Below are 22,492 nucleotides of genomic sequence, written 5' to 3' on the forward strand. Positions count from 1 at the left end.
GTATCACATTATCCAGCACAGTTGGGGACTGTTACATCAAGGTTTCTCGCCGGGATATGTCAAATAGGAGTGAGGTCAAAGCTGTATATTTTGAGAACCACTGCTGTAAGATTTAGGAGTATAAGTGATAAATACATAACATTGCTAAGATGATAGAGGAAAGTCTGTAAGTCTATATTTTGCTTTAAACACTTTCTTTTGGTAACATTTGTCTGTGTATTAGGAAGGTGATATTAAGTGCATATGTATTTAAAGCACCCATCTGTTTTTAAGATACTTTGTTGCTACTGGCTATTTCTTTAAAATGCCAGAGCAGCTTTATATAAGCCAACTCAGAGGATTAATATTAGCTGTATTAGAATGACACTGCCCCATTTGTTAGGAAATGAAAGACTTGGAAAAAATTATATTAAGTGAAGTTAGAAGCATAGGTCCCATTGTCTCCCTTATTTGCAATAACTAGTATATGTCTAGGACAAGCAGAAAAGCTCAAAAGCTATGTACATATGACCATATAAGATGATGCTAAACGAAATAAACCCCAAGATAGGGACACAAGAGGTTTTATCTTTCTTGATGTTGTTTTTAATGTACTTATAATGCACTGTGATTTTTGTTTCTTTTGTATGTTCTTCCCCATGGTATAACCCCTGTTTTCACTGTATTTGATGTTGGTGCCCTGCATCTTGCATATACATTTTTCTAATTTGGGGAGGGGAAGGGAAATAACAAAATGCTGAAATAAGGATACAGGTTGACCCTTTGTAACAATGAGATGTACAAGACACATTGTTGAAAACGAACTTTACAACTTCAGGGGGATAGGGAGGGAGGAAGGGATGGTAGGGGGAAAACAAAAGAGGAGGTAACAATGCTTGATAGGAAATGTACTCATTACCTTACTCGTGTAACTGTAACCTCTCTGTACAGTATCTTTACAATAAAAATATATTTAATTAAAAATACTAGCTGTGTTGTTTTAGCCTACTGCTAATAACTGCATAATGGCTGACTGTAGTCAATAAACAAATATAATTTGGAACTCTGAGTGAAAGCCAATGAAACTTAGAATGAACACAGATTGAATATTTGCAGTCAGGGCATGGGGCATGAATCAAATTGTGGGTGCTGGCCTACCATGCACAATGCCTAGGGTTCAACCTAATGTTGCCAAACAATTCTCTCTAGACATTGCCCTCCTTGCTGATATATCTCCTGTCTTCGACTTCTAGATCTCTTCCTTGATAGCACTATTTGGTGATTCTTTATTTAGTCTACATTATAAAGTATGGTTATCATTCTTGGAAGGTTATCTTGAAATTTCTCAAAGTGACTTGGGGAAATATTGTCTTCATATTTAAGAAATATGTTTGTACACATCATTCACATTTTTAAGATATATTCTCTTATGCGTGTTTCTTAACTAAATTCTTTTATCTATTTTGAACTAACGTAATTTCAAGTCTATAACTTAAGCACTTTCTTTTGATAAACTTACCTATTCCTGTTGAGCTTAATTATAGCTTAAAGCATAAGCATTTGTATAATTCATCAGAATGAGTGAGCTTTTCCAGAAGCTGTTGCTACTAAAGCTTTATTGCTATATTTTGTCAGTGTCTTATTGTCAGCCTTAGGCAACATATGTGAGGGGAAAATGGAGCTGGAAGCCTCTGTTCTATCCCCTTACCTCACTACTTTGGAATGTATTTTAGCCCTTTGCAGTAAGTTAGGATAACTGATTTTATTGTACTTACTTATTATTTTTTAACATAGTAGATCCTGGATCTTTGGTTTCAAGGAGACAATTGCCATTGAAGAAAAGCTATTCATGCTCAGAATGCAGAGTCTAGTCCTATCCTGAGGTTGCTTGATTGATTTTTCCCACACCCTGCCCAACATCACTAAAGACATTTGTGCCTTTCAACACATCTCAAGCTTTCACTTTATCATTTCAATTAAGCACATTAACTTTTACCACCGTTAGGGACACTGCTTGCTTTTTGGGAGATAATATTTTCACAAAATTGATGAGGGGAACATTCAGCAGATCATATGATGATTTTAACACAACTAGTGATGATGTAGGGCAAGAGCTCTGAATCTACTGAACTGCCTACTATAAACACAAGAATTTAGATTTTTTCAGTTTATTTTCATTTTATTTATTTTGATTATGCATGGTCAAAGCTCCATGTAATATGAAATAAAACACTTGAAATTGAACTGTTTTCATCATAATAATTATAAAATGCAGTTATGAACAACATGATACATCTTATCTACAGACCATAACAGTCATGATGTATGCAGGGAGATTGGGGTACCAGAGTATTTAGGAAAGATAGGAAAAGGATCCTGGTTGAATGTGATCCTTCTAAATAATGGTCATTTGCTTATTTCCCTGAACCTCATTTGTCTTCTCAGTTGTTTCCAAAAAGTTTGTACTGTTTGTTTGCCAGTGCTCTTTTTAGCTTTGAAATTTGCCCTTTGACTACATGGCTTGAACACCCTTTTCAATTTGTGTCCTTACTCTGGCCTTTGGTCCTTAGAGACATTTGTTCCTTAAGCATATGGGGTTATGTCACAATAGAATATTCTTGGTTCTGGCTGGGCACTGGTTGCTCATGCCTGTAATCCTAGCTACTCAGGAGGCTGAGCTCTAAGGATCACAGTTTGAAGCCAGCCCTGGCAGGAAATTCCGAGACTCTTATCTCTAATTAACTATTCAAAAAAGGCAGAATGGCACTGTGGGTCTGGTGGTAGAGCAGTAGCCTTTAGCAAAACAAGTTCAGGGACAGCATTCAGGCACTGAGTTCAAGCGCCAGGACTAGAAGAAAAAAAAAAAAGAATATTCATGGTTCTGTGTAATGATTATCAACAAGTGACTTATGACATATCATTAACCTACTCACTTGTGGTTTTTTATGGAATTGCTTAATTTATTGTTACCATAAATAAAATTTTAAATTCCAGATTTTATATAATTTCTAATCACATTTATTTGTTTGTCTTATTTCAGTGCTGGACCTAAAGGAGACAACATTTATGAATGGAGGTCAACTATATTGGGACCCCCAGGATCTGTCTATGAAGGAGGGGTGTTCTTTCTTGACATTACCTTTTCACCAGACTATCCATTTAAACCTCCAAAGGTCAGTATGGAGTATCCATCCATTTTTGTGATATTATTATTATATGTGCATATGCATGTTCTTAAATATATGTAAGAAGATTGTAAATCTTTCTGTTCTGTTAGGCTAGACAACTCCAGGGACTACTAACGTATACAAAGAAACAACATGAAATATTATAACTTGCTTACTTCTAGACTCTTCAATTTAGGATTAACAGCAATAGGTAAGGGGATAAAGTCCTTACCATGCTTGATTTTCACTGAGTCTAGCCCTGTCAAGGTCATCAACAATGCCAGCTGATTTTTTTCCCCCTAGTAAAGGAACATCACAGCTTTACTGAAAGTATTACACTTTCATAGATGGTGAAACTTTGATGAGTCTTATAAAATAAGTCTTTGAAGAATATACAAGCAGGACTGTTCCAAACTCCAATTCCCAGAACCAGGTGCTTTCCATGTAATTCTACATTATCACTTTACAGAGCCTTATTAGGAAAAGTAGCACATGAAAGGAATGTGTTGTCTGCAGGTACCCATCCACATATATACCCAAATTTGGCCCCCTACTTTTCATGGAGAATATATGTAAAGATACGTAGTGTTTTTCCCAGCACTGCATATATTTCTAGTAAAAATACAATTGTATTACAGCTTACAGAGGCTAAATACTTTGTATTGTATAAATATACCAAGATTTAATGTTTCTGTGTCTAGACCTTGAGGTTCTTATCAATACTTCTGTTGTAAACAGAAGTTTTGAGGTGTACATTCTGATAGTTACATGTTTTATATATTTGTGTAATTATTTCCCAAGGCTAAGTTTGTTGACACAATATTTCTGAGAAGAGTTAGCACACAGGTAGAGCTTTGATAAGAGTTGACAAACTGTGCTCCAGCCATCTGCCTGTGATAGAATAGTATTTCCTACTGTCCTCAGCTTTGAAGATTCTGACACTATTTTAATCTCTGCTTATCCAGCATATGAAACAAAAGTCTCATGATTGTTTCAGTTTACATTAATTAATTTGACTCCTGTGAGGTAGAGTAAATTTCATTTTCATATAAATTTTTCTCCAGTTATTTCTCTCTGTCAATTATATGGGAATATGAAATTAACATGAATAAAAATTAAATTAACACGAATTCTTGAAAATTCTAGAACCATAATAGAAATACTATACTTACGTGTGATTATATGTGTATTATATATATTCCTTTTTACCAAAAGCATTTTGGTTATATTGTCATATTCTGTTTCTAATGTTTTGTGTCCCAGAGATTCTAATGTAGAATATCTTCACTAAGGGGTCATGTTAGGTTAACAAGTAAAATATTTGTTTCTTACAGTAGAAATGCAAAGGTAGTCCTAGTCTAGTGTTAGGTTGGCTTTTTCTGCCTCCCAGTACATTTGGGCATGGTATACAAAATAAATGAGCATTCTAGACAAATATGAGGTAGATAGAAAAATTAAGCATATATCTTATTTTTAATATCTCAAGACACTTGTGCACAGGTCAGGCATATGCCGTGTTAATATTCACAGCTGTTTTTAGAAAACATGATTTTCATTAGTCACTGTACTGAGCATTCTTGAAAGAGGAATGATAAACATTTTTACATAGGATACTTTTAAGAAACTTACATCCAACATATCTATTTGAGAGAAATTAAAATTTCAGAAATTTCAATATGAATCTTTCATTACAAATGTATCCAAATACATTTAAAATAAACCTTAGAGATTAGCTCAGCATGTATCTCATGTTTTATGTTTATTTCTTATATCTGGGTTGTTAATAATTAACTGTTAGCTAATATGAAAGAAGCTAATTGCTTTTGGCTAATAAAACATAGAATTTAGTTCCTTACGTGTGTGTGTGTGTGTGTGTGTGTTTACACACTAGTCCTGGATCTTGAACTCGGCACCTGGGCACTGTCTCAAAGCTAGTGCTCTACCATTTGAGTCATACCTCTACTTCCAGATTTTTCTGATTAATCAGAGGTGAGAGTCTCACAGACTTAACTGCCTGGTTCTCCTTGAACAATTATCCCCAGATCTCACACTTCTGAGTAGCTGCGTTCAATTCCTCAGCACCACATAAACAGAAAAAGCCGGAAGTGGCACTGTAGCTCAAGTAGTAGAGTGCTGGCCTTGAGCTGAAGAGCTGAGGGACAGTGCCCAGGCCCAGAGTTCAGGCCCAGTGACTGAAAAAAAAAAAAAAAAAAGAAAATCCCCTGTTGGCTTGGCCAGGTGATTCTTGAAGCCTGTGAGGCAGTCATTTCCCAGCTTGAGGGAGAGGAAACTACTCGTTCTTTAGAGGTTTTTAGATTTTTTTTTTTTTAAATCACTTTATTGACCTTAGAGTTTTGGGTATTTTTACCTTAAAATTACAAGCCAGGGCTATCTAAAATAGAGTAATTATAATAACAAAGAGTGATCACTGGTATTTAAGTCACAGTGGTCTATAAGTAAATAACTCAACAAATCAGTCCTACATCTGTACTCTAAACGAAATCATTATCTTACTGTTGCTGCTATTGCTGCTCAAAGAAGAAAGGTGAATGTGCTCTCTTAGTTTTCAGTAAATGCAATGATTTACCTTTGTAAACCCAATTGCCTATATATTGATTAACTATAGTCTTGGATAAAGAATACACACGTAAGTCATAGAGTAACATGAACTAACTTTTTAATATGATTTCATACATTCATTTAAAGTTTGGTCATGGATCAAGTCCTTCATGTGTATTCCTTATTTGATATCTCCAGTTGAATGGCCAGTAGCCATCTCAAATTTAACAAATTTTAAACAAAATGGTGACTTATATAACCCTGAGCCCTCTCTGGCTGGTCTAAATCTTTTCAGTTTTCCCAGTGAATAGTCCCCAATCACTCATTGTCCCCAATCACTAAGATTAAAGCCTTGTAGATGCTGGGCACCAGTGGCGTATGCCTATAATCCTAGCTACCCAGAAGGCTGAAATCTTAGAATCTTAGTTCAAAGCCAGCCTGGTCTAACAAATCTACAAAACCTTTATCTCCAATTAACTAGCAAAAAGCCTGAATTGGAGGTGTGGCTCAAGTGGTAGAGTACCACCTAAAAGTAAAAAGCCAAGTGAGAGCTCAAGGCCCACAGTTAAAGCCAAAATAATAGCACACCACCAAAAAAAAACAAAAACAAAAAACATCACCACCACCAAAAAAGCACCTTGCAGTCATCCTTTTTTTTTTTTTTTTTAAGTCCGGTCATGGGGCCTGAACTCTGGGCCTGGGTGCTGTCCCTCAGCTCTTCAGCTCAAGGCTAGCGCTCTACCACTTGAGCCACAGAGCCACTTCCGGCTTTTTTTTTTTCTCTTTGCTTATGTGGTGCTGAGGAATTGAACCCAGGGCCTCATGCATGCAAGGCAAGTGCTCTACCACTGAGCCACCTTCCCAGCCCTTTGCAGTCATTCTTGATTCACATAACCTAGCTAAACTTGATCCCACTGACTCCATTCTGGAACAGATTTAGACACAACCATTTCTCATCACCTCTCTTTGGTAACACCCCATCTTAAGCCACTCTAGGAATGTTCTTATAGAAGCTAGCTAGCCAAAATCGAGTTCAATACATTATCATGGCTTATAACTGAATGAGAGAAAAAATATGACCAACTGGCCTTTTTATGTATTGTACCCCAGAGGACATAAGGAAAAACAAAGTCAAAAGTAGTTATGGTAATTTAAATGTATTAGGATCCATATAAATATGCCTATTTTAGATCAGCAGGTATATTTTTGTTGTGGTATATTAAGCAGTTACGTAAGCCACAATTTCTTAAGACAGTTACCTTTGAAAAAATAGTTATTTAGTTCCTTTTTTTTTTTTTTTTTTTTTTTTTTTTTTTGGTTGTTTGGTTGGTTGTGGGGCTTAAACTAAGTTCCTGGATGCTGTCTCTGAACTCTTTCACTCAAGGCTAGCACTCTCCCACTTGAGCCACAGCGCTACTTCTGGTGGGGGGTTTTTTGTTTTTTTGGTTTTTTTGGGGGGGTCCAGTCGTGGGGCCTGAACTCTGGGCCTGGGCGCTGTCCCTCAGCTCTTCAGCTCAAGGCTAGCGCTCTACCACTTGAGCCACAGCGCCACTTCCAGCTTTTTTCTTTTTGCTTATGTGGTGCTGAGGAATCGAACCCAGGGCCTCATGCATGCAAGGCAAACGCTCTACCACTGAGCCAACTTCCCAGACCTCTGCTGGATTTTTTGGTTTTTTTTGTTTTTGTTTTTCTGGTGGTAAACTAGAGATAAAGAGTTTCACACATGTTCTTGCCCAGGGTGGCTTCGAACTAACTGCAGTCACTTCACATCTCAGCCTCCTGAGTAGCTAGGATTACCAGTGTGAGCCACTGGTGCCTGGCTAAGACAGTTACTTTTAAGACTAACTTTTAAGACTAATGTATAAAGCAGAGAAATACTTGCTACTTTTTTAATTAAGTTTTTTTTATTAATAAACACTAGTTATACAAGGGGGATTTCACTGTGATTATTTCCATGCAGTCATAACACTAAACCTCAGACTCACCCTTGTCACTCTCCCTTATGTATCATTTCTCCTTAAAACAATTTCAACACGTTTTATTGTTTATTTTCATGTATGCATATATACTCTAAACCTTTGAGATACTAAAAAGAGGAAAATACAATCCCAAGAATATGGAGATGGGAGAATTACGAATACAATAGTAGGCCAGAAAGAATGAAGATTAAACTGGGAAGACAAAAAACAAGGGCAGTAATCCATGAACTCATTTTTCATGTCTTTATTCTGTGCTCATGTATTACAAAGCAGTCAGTCCAGATACTACACATACACAAGTGAGCAAGAATGTGCCCTTCCTTGACTACTGTACAGTAGAGCCAGATTTTCTCAACTTTTGCAGAATTGACATTTTGAGCAAGATAATTATGTTTTGTGAAAGGCTGTCTTTTACAACATAAAGTAGATAGAAGCATCCCTGACTTATATCTACTAGATGCCAAAAGCAGTCCCTTTTCCCTCCAGGCCCCCCAAGCAAATATGTTTCTAGATACTGCCAAATGTCCTCTGAAGGAAGGGGGAGGGAGGACACATCTGATTGAGAACCACTGTATTAGCAGTAGCAGCAGTATCTATTAGCATCTAATTAGAGCCCTCTATGAGGACTTTGTGGCTTCTGATCTGAACAGTGAGGTGGAGGCATGTTGCCTGTGCCGAACTTACAGGACGTGTGGGTAGAAATGTTCAGCTGATTGATGGTTTTACAAGTTGAGAGTTAGATGAGTGCTATGACCTAGACATACAAATTAGAGAGTTGAGCAAATACGGATTTGGGAGTTTAAAACTCTAGAATAAATTATCTCACCCATAAAAATGTGCAATTATCAACCCAAACTGAATTTTTAAACCAGCTGCAGCAGGGAAGTTTATGCCACTCTTATCTCTAGTTAACCACGAAAAAGCAGTAAATGAAGGTGTGGCTCAAGTGGCACTAACCTTGAGCAGAAAACACTTATGAAATAATGCCCAGGCCCTGAGTTCAAGCCCCATTATTGGCGTGCCCACACACACGGGAGGGAGGGAGGGAGGGAGGGAGGTTGGTTCTGTACATCATTTTGCTCCAGAAAAGAAACTGGAGTTCATATGTACACTGTGGAAGCTGAAATACAGGTGGAAATTCAGGGCCAATTGTACCTTGCATGCAGAAAACATCATTTCATTACTGTATGTCTAGATTCAAGGTTGAAAAGCAACTTCCCTTTTTTCTTCAAGAGACTATATGAAGCAACAAGTATAGGCAAGAAAGAGAGAGAGAAAGAAGGGAAGGAGAGAGAGATGAAGGAAGGAAGGAAGGAAGAAAGAAAGAAAGAAAGAAGGAAAAAACAAAGGAGGTAACAACGCTCAATAGGAAATGTACTCATTACCTTATTCATGTAACTGTAACCCCTCTGTACAGTATTTTTACAATTTAAAAAACATAAAAATGTAAACAATTTAGAAACAAGAAGGAAGGAAGGAAGGAAGGAAAATTTATGTATAGAAATCAAGATAATTGGCCAGGCACCAGTGGCTCACACCTGTAATGCTGGCTACTCGGAGGCTGAGATCTGAGGATCACAGTTTAAAGCCAGCCCCGGCAGGAAAGTCTGTGAGACTTTTATCTCCAATAAACCACCAGAAAACTGGAAGTGGCCTATGGCTCAAGTGGTAGATCACTGGCCTTGAGCTGAAGAGCTGAGGGACAGCGCCCAGGCCCAGAGTTCAAGCCCCACAACCAACCAAAAAAAAAGAAAAGAAATCAAGACAATTGCATCACTTGCTTATAAAAACATTCAAAAGCATAAAGCCTGAGTCTGCGCCATGCATCAATGGTACACACCTGTGGCCCTAGTTGCATGATAAGCTGAGAATGGGAGGGTCACGATTTGAGGCCAACCTAGGCAGAAAAGTTCACCAGACTTCTCTTCAACCTACTAGCTGGGAGCAGTGGTGTGCATCTATCAACACCAGCTTCATAAGTGGCTGAGACTGGAAGGATAAAAGTACCAGGCCATCTTAGGCAGAAGACTTGAAGACAGTATATCAGTGGAGGGAAACAGTATATGGTGATGTGAACCTGTGACTCCAGCAGCAATGGGAAGCCTGAAGTAGGCAGATTAAGACATGAGTATACCTGAGGACTTGGTACTGCTTATCTGAAGTACACCCAATCTGCTTATATATGCCATACTTTTATCAATTCTATTTTCTAATTCGGAGAAAAATTCTTGATTATAATGTGACAATGTTTAAGACACTTATAATTTCAGCTGAATAAAATACTCATCACAACACTTTGAAAATTACCCCAAATCAAAATTTGAATAGTGAAGCACATTTTTCTTTTAGAAACTTGACATATCCGTCTGTTGGCTCTCCCTTTACTCCCATTCTTCAAAAAAGTTATTTTAAAACTCATGGTTATGAACTCATTACCTTGCTCATGTAATTGTAACCCCTCTGTATGGTATTTTCACAATAAAAAACTTATTAATAATAATTTTTAAAAATGGAAAAAACTCATAGTTACAATCTCAGAAGTTCTTTCTTTTTTTCTTTTTTCTTTTTTTTTGGTTGGTCGTGGGACTTGAACGCTGAGCTGAGCCTGGGCACTGTCCCTAAGCTCTTCAGCTCAAGACCAGCACTCTACCACTTGAGCCACAGCACCACTTCCAAAGAAATATACTTTTTTTTTTTTTTTTTTGGTCCATCATGGGGCTTGAACTTTGGGCCTGGGTACTATCCCTTAGCTCTTCAGCTCAAGGAGAGCGTTCTACCACTTGAGCAACAACGCCACTTCCAGAACCTTAGAAGTTCTTAATGAGTTGTTTTTTTAATATGGAATGTATGGCTTCTTTTCAACTGTAAATATTATTTACTTTTCCAGTTAACTTGCTTATTGAGCAAATACATATTGACATCGCCTACTTTTCCCTACAGGGGATAAAAATTGTCCTTAAGGTTCTTACATAAATATATTCCTCTTGCAAATAAATGTCTTTGCTAGCCTGTCTACAATTCACTTCTAAAATCCTTATTTACTTATGTGTACACAACTATCAGTTTTGTAAAAATGAAGTCAGCACAATTTTTTAAAGCCACATATGGTATAATTATTTGTTTTCAAAAGGTAATATTTGTTGTTATACTTCAGTAGCCAATTTTCTGCAATATAAAGATGAATGTTGCAAATTATAGAGAAAGGAAATAAAGCAGCCTAGAGTGTTTATTTAAGGTTCTACTTCAGATGTCTTTTAGGAATAGAATATTTGGGCAGCAGAAATGGTACATTAGACTATGGGAGTGGGCTTTCCCTACACACTTATCAGTTGTTGCTGCCTGTCCTCATCTCCACAGCTCTTTCCCCTCCTTGTTTTAATCAGATAAATTTCCACACAGCCTCAGGGGAAATGAGCCTTTTTTTTTTTTTTTTTTTTTTTAGAACAGTGGCATTACAGAAAATACTAGAGGGAAAAAAGTTGAACCCAAAAGAACAGACCTGGGAACTACTGGGATATGAATGAAGCAAGATAAATGAGGAGGTGGAAAGCATACTAGAGAAGGTAGTTTCACAAATGTCAGTGCTAATAGCCAAAGTTAGGTGGTAGGAAAATAGAGAATATGAGAGGACTAAAAAGGAACATGAAAGTAGCTAAACCCATGTAGTAGTTCTCACTGAATAAAAGTAAAATTAAAGGTATTTCTCAACATACTGAATTGCCTTCAGAAAAACTAACAAGTAATTCTTAATTACTTGCCTGTAGTTGGTGAGTTCTTAATATGAATACAGAGCCAATTTATTCTCTCTCTCCCCTTCTTTCTCCCTTCCGTCCTCCCTCCCTCCTTCCCTCCCTCTTTTCCTCTCTTTTCTGGTTCTCAACCATTTGAGCCACGCCTCCAGCCTCATTTTTGTTGGTTATTTTGAAAATGGAGTCACAGATTTTTCTGACTGGTCTCCAGATTTCAGCCTCTGGAGTAACTAGGATTACAAATATGACCAACCAACACCAGCTTCTCTGTGTTTTGTTTTGTCAGGGAGAGTGAGGAGGGAAATATAATATCCATTCTATAAGGAAGCCTTGACCCAGATTGACCACTTATATAGGCTCTTCTCTTTTTTTTTCTTTTCTTGGGAGGGAGGGTATGCATGCTCACTCCAGTCCTAGGACTTGAACTCAGGGCTTGGATACTATCCCTGAGCCCCTTTTGTTCAAGACTGTAGCACTCTACAACTTGAGCCACAGCTCTACTCCCAGTGTTTTGGTAGCTCATTGGAGATTAGAGGCTTACAGACTTTCCTGCCCAAGTCTGGCTTCAAACTTTCGATCATCATATCTCAGCTTCCTGAGTAGATAGGATTACAGGTGTTAGCCACCACCACCCCAGTTTCTCTTACATTTTCTATGAGTTCTTTTCTTTCGTCAAATGGGTTCTAGGAGATGGAGGAAGGTTAAATCTAAAATTAGTTTTTCAAGTCAGTTCTGGCAGCTTTTTGCCTGCAGTGCTTAGTTCTTGCATATCTGCATCAGATTGAGTTGTCTGTTTTTTTTTTTCTTCTGTTTCTCTCTCCTTTTTTTTCTGTTTCACCTGTATTTCTTTCTTGGTTTGGTTAACTATTAAGACAATATGCAAAAGTTTCCACAGTGAAACTGGCACTGGTATTTCAGGCCTGTAATCCTAACTACTCAGAAAGCTGAGGCCCAAGGATCTCAGTTCAAAGCCAGCCCAGGCGGACAAATCCTCATGGATTAGCAGTAAAAAGCCAGAACTGAAAGTTTCCATAGTGCTAATCATATAAATGCCATTTTGTAAATTCAGCCACAAAGGATGTGTTCCTCAAGAAACTGGTTTAAATAGTAACAATCCTATTCCAAGTTCACCAATAACCCAGAACTACAGGATGGGAGACCTTAATTATCATTCAATATCACCCTTTCATTGTTGCAATCAAATTTTAATATTACTTGTAAACATTTCTTAGTAAAGGTACTTTATGATACTCAAATCAGCATAATCTCAAATAGACGTAATTAGCTTGGTAAAATAAATGCCACTTTACCAAGAACTTCTTAAAGTTAGCATATCCTGATGGGCACTGCTGACTTAAGGCTGAAATCTGAGGATCAGGGTTTGAAGCCAGCTTAGGCAGGAAAGTTCATGAGACACTTATCTTCAATTATCTACCCAAAAGTAGGAAGTGGACCTGTAGCTCAAGTGGTAGAGTGCCAGCCTTGAGTGTAAACCTCAGGGACAGTGCCTATATCCTGAGTTCAAGCCCTAAAACTAGTGTGTGCCTGCCCCCCCCCACCCCCCAACGCAATCTAGCATCTTCCTTTACAAAGAAGATATACTATCATTATTTCTATCTGAAAATTGAATTCCAATCATCATAATATTGGTCATGCCTATTACAAAACAAACAAATACTTAAAGGTCAAGAGTTCTTTTTTACTTTTTAACTAAGTTTCCTGGTTACCTAATCTAGCATGCAAAACTGAGCATCCACAGATGATGTTTAAAAAACATTTACTAGAATATTCTAAATTGACTCAGCACTAAATTATTCAAAAATCAGATAAATGTTAAGCAACAGTATTCAAGTCATGATAAACAGTTGCTTATTATAGTTTTGGGGTTTTGTTTGGTTTTTTACTGAATTGGCTTTGATTTTCTTTTGTCTTCAGTAATCCCACAAAGGTGATAGTGTAAAAGACAACCTAAAGACTGCTTTTGCTGGACTTGTGAATTGACCAAAAGCATACCCTACTCCCTATCCCACCACACACACAGACACACTTGGATCTGTGTACTCTAATTTGAGCCATTCCCTGCTGCAGTTACTTTACAACCACCTTGGGGTCCAGGAAGAACGGGAATCACTGATACTTATCCTGTGACAAGAGGCAAACTGCCTCTCAAATAGACAGTGCCATGTTCTCATCGTCTTGAAAAGGGAATAGCCAAAAGCTGAAGACCACCCGCCAGGCCTCTGGAGTCAAAGGCTGAACCAGTGACCTGGAACTATTGTAACCATGCATACCTTTCTAACCTATTACCCGCTGTTCTCCTTATCCAACCTGAAGCCAGTGTCTATTACTTCCTCCCCACATGATAGCTGAAGGTGTGCTGAAGTGCTATCACCCATGGCTTAAGCGTAATAAATCTTTTTCTCTGTTCTTTATCATGTCTCTCTGGCATCTGAGGAGTGGGGTACGAGTGGCTGGACTTTGGGCCTGAGGTCTAAAAACCCTGTTTCATAGGTCATTTGGCGTAGCAAGAACATAATACCAGTAGTGGATATCATTAAAATTTTCTTCTCTTTGCTAGACATTTTATTTGCTTTCTCATTTGATCAGAACTCAATCCAAGGAAGCTATTGAACTCCCTATATATCATTAGATCTTATTGGACCCATCCACATTACCCAAGAAACTTACCCAACATAAAGATCCTTCACTTAATCACAGTTCCTTTTTCCATGTGAATTAACACTCACAGGATCTGCAGTGTGGACATTGTCCAGGAAGGAGAGAAACTCTGTTCATTGTGCAAGGTTGAGGCCAGCCTGAGATACAGGGCAAAACTTTATCTCAATGACAATGGCCTATTTGTATTTAGGATATTTTCCTCCATTTTCCAGATTGTGCTCTTATAGTGCTCTTTTATCTAAAGAACATTAAGTTGTTAAGGTCATCAGAGAGATCTTTGGACATTAGCCTGTAGGGTAGTCACAGGCTTTTCAGCAAACAGTAGGCTCTGTCTATACCAGTCACTACATTGGACATTTCGAAAGAAAATACTTTGATGAGGATTCACAATGTAGCAAAGACATCATGGGCGAAGGTGGACATGACAGAGCTCTAGAGATATCATGGCTCAATGTGTGATGCTTCTTAAAACTGGGATCATGAATTTTTTTCACCTTTGAAAGCTAAAACATGGCAACTCTTGAGAATCAATAATATTAGAACATGTAGGGGAGTAGTCAGTGTGCCTTTTAAATCAGTAGCATCTTTCAGAATAGAAACTGGCAAACATTACCAGGATAAATCCTTTTATTGTGATCTATTAGGATTATTATAAAACATTCCAGTAAAAAATACTATGTGTCCAAAGAATCCATAGGAATCTTTGCAAACTCATGATCTCTTTTTTCTTTAATCCATCTATACTTCAATTTTAGTTTCAATGAAATGTTTGCATTTTTAAAATTGCGTTCTAAGTCAGGTGTAGTATTGTATATCTATAGTCTCACCATTCAGGAGTCTGAGGCAAGAGGATTGTGAGTTCAAGGCCACCCAGGTCTATAATACATATAATGCAGTTTTTGTCTCAAAAAAGAAAGACTGGGCCAGATACTCAGGAGACAGGGATCAGGAAGATTGTGGTCAAAGGCCAGCCTGTGCAAAAAGTTAGTGGGCACCATCTCAACAAAAAGGCTGAGTATGGTCCCAGCTCTGTAGGAGGGATGGATAAGCAGGAGGATCACAGTTCTAAGCTAGCTGGAGGAGGGGGAGGGAGCAAGCCCTTACTTAAAAACTAAAGCTTTAATAAAGGGCTAGAAATGCAGCTCAGGTGGTAGAATGGCTATGCAGCAAGCACAAAGCCCTAAGTTCAGACTTCAGTACTGGAGGCTAAAAAATTTTAAAGGAACTAAGTACTGAACAACAATGTGCTGGTCTCAAGGGAATTATTACACAGAGCAAAAAGACACAGTTTCAAAATTACAGGAAGGGGCTGGGAAGGTGGCTCAGTGGTAGAGCACTTGCCTTGCATGCATGAGGCCCTGGGTTCTATTCCTCAGCACCACATAAGCAAAAAGAAAAAAAGCCGGAAGTGGCGTTGTGGCTCAAGTGCTAGAGTGCTAGCCTTGAGCTGAAGAGTTGAGGGATAGTGCCCAGACCCAGAGTTCAGGCCCCACAACCGGACCCAAAAAAAAAAAAAAGACACAAAAGTTACAGAATATATAATTCCATTTCTAAAGTGTTCTTGCTTTGACAACATTAATAGAGATGAGGACAGAGCCCTATTAGCAGGAATCATAATTAAGAAGGGAGGCAATTGTGGCCATCAAAAGTTAGCACAAAGGATATTTGTGATGGGACTTTCTGCATCTTGATTGTGGTGACAGGTGGTACACACATCTACACATGTGACAAGATAGCATAGAACTGAACACACTTGATGGTAAAATCAGGAAAAGGCCAGTGGATGTATTAATACTAATTTTCTGTGATGTACTTCACTTATACAAGATATAAGGAGAAGGTAAATGAAGAGCATATGTAGCTTCTCTATATTATTTCTCACAAGGAAATATATCAGTCTATCATTATCCCAAATCAAAAGGTTGAAAAAAACAAAACAGAGCATAGGAATAGAAACTGAGTAGTGTGGCGCTGTGGCTCAAGTGGTAGAGTGCTCGCCTTGAGCTGATGAGCTCAGAGACAGCACCCAGTCCCAGAGTTCAAGCCCCATGACAGACAAAAACAGCAACAGCAACAACAAAAACAGAACACGAGACTGAGTAGTAAGATGTTGGCTTTTTGGATGGGCAAAATCATGATGAGTTCTAGCTCCACCACTCATCACATTTGGAAGCTTGAGACAGTTCTTTAGTTTCTGTTCCTCAGTTTGTTCCTTTTTAATACTTGCCTTTCTGAGTTGTTTTGAGGATAACTTCAGAGTAAACATAATAATAACATAAAAATGTTATTACATAAGCTCCACTTATCATGTACATTGGATCATAAAAATAGTTTGTCTTTTCATTTAACAGATTGCCTAAAAGAATAAGCAGTCTGGCTTCTGTGGGAATTTAATGCCAGTAGGTATTCTGTGTTTCATTAACTTCAGCTCAGGTCTTTATTCTTTCATGAAGCTTACTCTGTTCTGTTTGTATATATCAGGCAACTCATTATTTAATGAGTTGTTGCTTTTTCAGTGTGTTGGCTGCTGTTTAGCTAAATCACAGCTTGTTTATTCTAGCAGTCCATGTTCACAGTGTCAATTACCTGCAAATCTGACGATTGTCTTGAATCAAACAATTTCTGCAAATGTGTTTTTCAATTTCTAAACATGTGATGGGAGATCTTTCTGAACTTGCATTATAGACTTAATATAAATACTTTAAAATACTTTAAGCTTCATTTGTGGCTTAGGATGCAATCATTCTTTGTTTAAACATTATATGCTTGTGAAGAATGTTACTTAAATGCTGAATGTACAATTTTATCTTCATTTAATCCCTTGAATTGTCAGTCAAGTATTCAGTCTCCTTACAGATTTCATCCAAGTTGACCTATAAGGAATTGTTATAGTAAAATGTCCCTCTGTGATTGTAAATGTGGCATTTTCTCATTCTGTAAGTTTTTACTATATGCAGTTTGGGCTATATTGTCAAGTACAACCAATTCAAAACTGTTGTTTTCCTGATGGATCATCATTTGGTCTTATGGAGTGACACTCTTTATTCTTACCAAGGTTCTTTGCCCTAAATATACTGTTGTTCGATTATATGGTCATTCGAATTCCTTTTTAGTTATGCTTGCATAGTGTATTTCTCAGTGGTTCAGAATTCTCGAGAGGTTTTTTTTCTCACCCATCTGAAGCACAGGCTTCTCTATGACAAACTTCTTTGCTACTTCTCCATAAGACTGATTTTTTTTTTCAAGGCCATCATTTTCATTCTAGTCTCCTGAGTTATATAAAGGCTCTCATTTCAAACTTCTTGCCATACACAAGCCTAAGATTTTATCTGCCTTCTGTATGAAGATTGCAAAATTCAAACCCTCAGGCCAGGCATCAGTTGCTCATGCCTATAATCCCAGCTACTCGGGAAGCTGAGGATTATGATTGTAAACCAGCCCTTGAAAGAAAGTTCATGAGACTCTTATCTCCAATTAGCTATTATAAAAGACCAGGAGTAGAGCTGTTATTCAAGTGGTAGAGTGCTAGACTTGAGCAAAAAAAGCTTAGGAACAGGACCTGAATTCCAGCCCTAGGACAGACACACACACAAAAAATTCAAACCTTCATTTTATTAAGAAAACCGCCATCCTTTACCCTGCTCTTCCTTCCCCAGATCCACCCTGGACACTGCATGCTGTCATTTTTGGATTCCAGTTTCTCTCTTGAGGATTCCCCTAGCAGACTCACCTATACATTTAAACAATGTAGCTTATATTTTCTTTAGTGTTGCTCTGCATTTGACATGGGTGTGTGAAGAGAAATATTGGTTATTTGATCTATCAAAGCACTGGAAAAGGAGGGTCTAGAGTCCAAATTAAACTGAGAAGGATGTAATGTTGTTCAGCAACTTGTAAGGCTCTGAATCTGCCTTTCTGAGATTTGACGTCCTATGAATTGTGTAAGTCTCCAAAGTTTGAGTGGTTGCTGAATGCTCTGGTGGGGTGGCAAAACCTACAAAGCCTTGCCATGTAGATTTTTTAATGTTTCAACTTATAAATTTAAGGACCTTTGTAACCATAACATTAATAGGTAGCATTAAAATTATATTGTTGTTTATATGACTCATAGCTAAAACTGACATACACTTAATTGTTTTCAATAGAAGTATTGACATAATTTTCAAGATTATATATGTATATATATATATATATATATATATGCAAACTATAATTGTAATCTTCTGTCATAAGGAAAAAAGCTGCACCAGTATTACATTCAAAATGTAAAATTTAATGGGGAATAGGCTTGTAAATTGCAAGCAATATAGTAATATTACTAATAGTGAATTATAGCTAATATAACTTACGTAGTTTTATATATATGAGGCCTTTTGGGGGTAGTGAACTTCAGAGCCTTATTCTGGAAAATGGAAGATTACACTTCTGTAGACTATTTATATGTACATCCTACTTTGTGTCTTAACTATCATAGTTATTCTCATACCAAAAGCTATTTTATTATTGTGAAAATACTGTACAGACGGGTTACAATTACATGAGCAAGGTAATGAGTACATTTCTTATCAACCATTGTTGCTTCCTCTTTTGTTTCCCCTTACCATCCCTTTCCATCTCCCTTTCCTACCCCCCCCCAAAGTATTTCAATTTCATAAATGTACCAAAACCTTTCCAAACCAGGTGCCAGTGGCTCACATCTATAATCCCTACTACTCAGGAAGCTGAGATCTGAGCATCACAGTTTAAAGCCAGCTGGGCAGGAAAGTTCATGAGACTTATCTCCTATTAAAAAGCTGGAAGGAGAGCACTAGCCTTGGGCAAAAAAAGCTCAAGGATGGCACTCAGATCCTGAGTTCAAGCCCCAAGACCAACCCAAAAATAACCCTTTACGTAACTGGAATCCAACACAAGATGTTTGAGAAGTTAGAGCCAACTTTCCATTCATGAACATTTCTATAATTTTATCATTAAATTCAAAACAGTCATAACTGTACAAGCCTGTACTCCCAGCACTCAGGAGGCCAGCCTAGAGTTTGTAGTGAGACATGGACTCAAAATAAGAGAGAGAAAAGTGCTGTTGGTGTTGTATTTTCTATTTTAAGTGATTTTTGTTTATTGATTATTCTCATGAACCCAAGGAAAAGAACAAGCATATTTTTACCAGTGACCTGGACTCTTTTTGTCTAATACAAGATGTATCTACTTATAACAGCTTTTCATGTTCTTGTAGGTTACCTTCCGAACAAGAATCTATCACTGTAATATTAACAGCCAAGGTGTGATCTGCCTGGACATCCTGAAGGACAACTGGAGCCCGGCCCTAACCATCTCTAAGGTCCTCCTCTCCATCTGCTCACTGCTTACAGACTGCAACCCTGGTAAGGCTTGAAATCTACCATGGCACTGGGTCTTGTGGAGGTTAAATGTCACATCTTACAACTTGATTCTGATGCTGTTAACTGCCATGCTGCCATTGTTATCCAGTTAGTTCTCATAGGACATAACTCATAACCCAGTTGTTTTGTTGGTTTGTAAGTTAGGTCTTTACATGAATCTTTTTTTACAACTATGATGTGACAAAAAAAAGTATAATATGACCAAAATGAATGAAAAATGATTTTAGATGAGAAAGTCTGTTTGAAGAATGCATTAAATTCTCCTGCCAAATAATAATAAAATTGAATAGCTTAATCTTTAATTAGAGCCTTTTAGAAGATGTTAATTTGAGAAATGTGGGCTATTAAAATCTGGTAACAATCAGGCGGCCCCACACAGATGGGACCTTTTGGCATCTTAATAACCATGTGTCTGACAAGCTATTAGAATAAAAAAGCTGAATGATCCGGAATAGGAAATTCAACTTCCCAGGAAAACTGAAGAGTTTATGGCCAGGCCTTTCTGGCTTGCTACTGTGCTTAACGCTGCAATCCTTAGCCCTATGCACTCCTACAATGAGAGTTTTAGCCAGTTTCTTTTATCTAAAACAAAATACACCTGCTGATTGTACACTTGGACTTACTTTAGAAAATACAACAACCCAAGGATTAGGGGGTTTGGTGATCTCAATGGGAACATTCTTTAATTAATCACCTTAATATTGCCCAAAATTCCATATCCTGTGTTTAGAACTAAATGCTTTTCTACTTTTATGTGGGTTTTTGTTTTGCTTTTCAGTAATAACATTTTTAGTGAAGAATATGAAAATAATTTAATACCATTTTAATATTTAGAATGTTTTAAAGTAACAAATTGCTAGGGGTTTTTTTGTTTTTTTTGTTTTTTTTTCAAATTGATGTTTTTAACAACAAAAAGGAATCATAATTATGTGAGGTGATTATCCAATTTTTTTCTTTTTCTTTTTTTTTTTTTTGGTCAGTCATGGGGCTTGAAGTCGGGGCTTGGGCGCTGTCCCTCAGCTCTTCAGCTCAAGGCAAGTACCCTATACTTGAGCCACAGCGCCACTACCAGCTTTTTTTTTTTTCTGCTTATGTGGTGCTGAGGAATCAAACCCAGGGCCTCATGCATATAAGGCAAGCACTGTATCACTGAACCACCTTCCCACCACTATACGATTTTTTTAATTTCCATTTTTTCAGAAATGTTTACGGAACTATTTGCAGATAAATACTTTGATGTCTGGAGTTCACTTCAGCATAGTCCATAAAGATGGGAGGTGGTGGAGTGTAAAAAATGACAAGCTTGACCATTGCAGTTATTAAATCTGAGTGATAAGTGCTCGAGGATTCACAACACTATTTTGCTTTAAATGTGTTCGAAATTTTCCAAGGTAAAGATTCCTTTTTTTCAGTTTCTCAAACACCTTAGGCATAATCTGTAAAGGGTGTTGATTTCACTCTCTTATGCTTTGGGGAAATCTTTGGTCTCCACTCTGGTGGTGCTTATTTCTCTTCCCTGTCATCTGCCTTCAGATATACCTTCCTAAACATGCAGTATATGAAGTCTTTGCCCCTCTTTTAGCAAGCAGAACTACACAGGCTGGGTTCAGATCTTCCCTCTCTGCCCAGTATTTTTCCAATGAAAACCAAGTATGAGTTACCCCATCATAGATTTATGCAATCTTTATTAGAACAAATAGAGCTAAGAATGACAACCAATGAATCCTCAGTTCTACTCCATTGGTAAGCTGAGGCAAAGCACAGCTGCAGCTTCATAGGCAAGTTATTACTCTCAAATGTTCAGAGCAAATGAAGAGGAATTGGCCCCAGTGGCTCTTACATAGTGATCTGTAAAAGGTCAGAATAACTCCTTCCTCCACATCACAGCCCTGTTTAGATCACTTAAAGACTGTTTGTTTTTTAAAAATTATAATGATCATACCATCCTTATCCATAAATTGCTTGTGATAACTTAGCTTTGGTTTTTATTAACTGCTTGTGTTTGGCCTGGCTATGTGAGATACTAAATTGTGTTACCAAACTTTCAAATTTTCTAGGTGATAATGACTGTTGGAGAGCATAGTGATGCACACCTGTCACCCCAGTTATATGGCAAACATAGATAGGAGGATCATGGTCCATTTTAACCCTGACAAAAAGTGAAAGCCTATTAAAAATAATAATAATAAAAGCAAAAATGTATGGAGGGGGGAAGGAGAAGGATTGGGATTGGGGGGGAGGGGGGAGGCTGGGAAGGGATGTGAAGGGTAAACAAAGGAGGAGGCTGCAATGCTTGGTAAGAAACGTACGCATTATCCTGCCCATGTAATTGTAACCCCTCTGTACAGTATGTTCACAAGTAAAATTAAATTAAAAAAAAAAAGAAAACAATAATATAAATTACATGGAGGCATTAAAAATACCCAAATATTGGTAGGAATGTAGCCTATTTAACTAAATAATGTATAGACATCTCTGGCACTCTATAAAGATCTATATTTATTTGTGTACTACCAAAAAAAAAAAATGAATGGGGGTGTTGCTGTGTAGGTGGGGTATCCGCCTAGCAAGTGTGAAGCCCTGAGTTCAAATCCTAGCAGGGTCAAAGAAAAAATTTAGAAGTCAAACTATATTCAATATAATGGCCTAAGAGTATTCTATGAAGATACCTGTTGTCAAATGTACTTTTTGGGGAGATAGGGTTGATATTGAGGTTTAAACTCAGTGCCTGTTGTTTTCTAGGCAGTGGCTTTATCACTTGAGCAATGCCCCTGGCATGGGTCTTATACCTTTGTTCTGGCCCAGTCAGCCTACACTGCAATCCTACTTATTGATTATAGGCAGGCTTTACCACCTCTAGTTTTTTGTGTTTTGTTTAGACGGAGTCTCCCTAATACTTTACCTAGGCTGACTTTGAACTACCATTTTCCACATTTTCATCTCCCATGTAGCTGAGATTATGGTCATGAGATGCCCCCTCCCCT

The 22,492-nt window shown here is 37.6% G+C and overlaps 1 protein-coding gene across 2 annotated transcripts in view; it reads left to right on the forward strand.

The window, feature by feature from the left end:
• LOC122108183 (ubiquitin-conjugating enzyme E2 E2) overlaps positions 1–22,492 on the forward strand; it is a 229,600-nt gene that overhangs the window by 181,572 nt on the left and 25,536 nt on the right. For both annotated transcript variants that reach the window (XM_042680167.1, XM_042680168.1), the window contains exons 4-5: positions 3,020–3,152; positions 19,343–19,490. In XM_042680167.1, the coding sequence (XP_042536101.1) occupies positions 3,020–3,152; positions 19,343–19,490 (281 nt within the window). The remainder of the gene's footprint in view (positions 1–3,019; positions 3,153–19,342; positions 19,491–22,492) is intronic.

This window comes from Dipodomys spectabilis, unplaced genomic scaffold (assembly GCF_019054845.1).
Source record: "Dipodomys spectabilis isolate Male_0828 unplaced genomic scaffold, ASM1905484v1 ptg000054l, whole genome shotgun sequence".
Lineage (NCBI taxonomy): Eukaryota > Metazoa > Chordata > Mammalia > Rodentia > Heteromyidae > Dipodomys > Dipodomys spectabilis.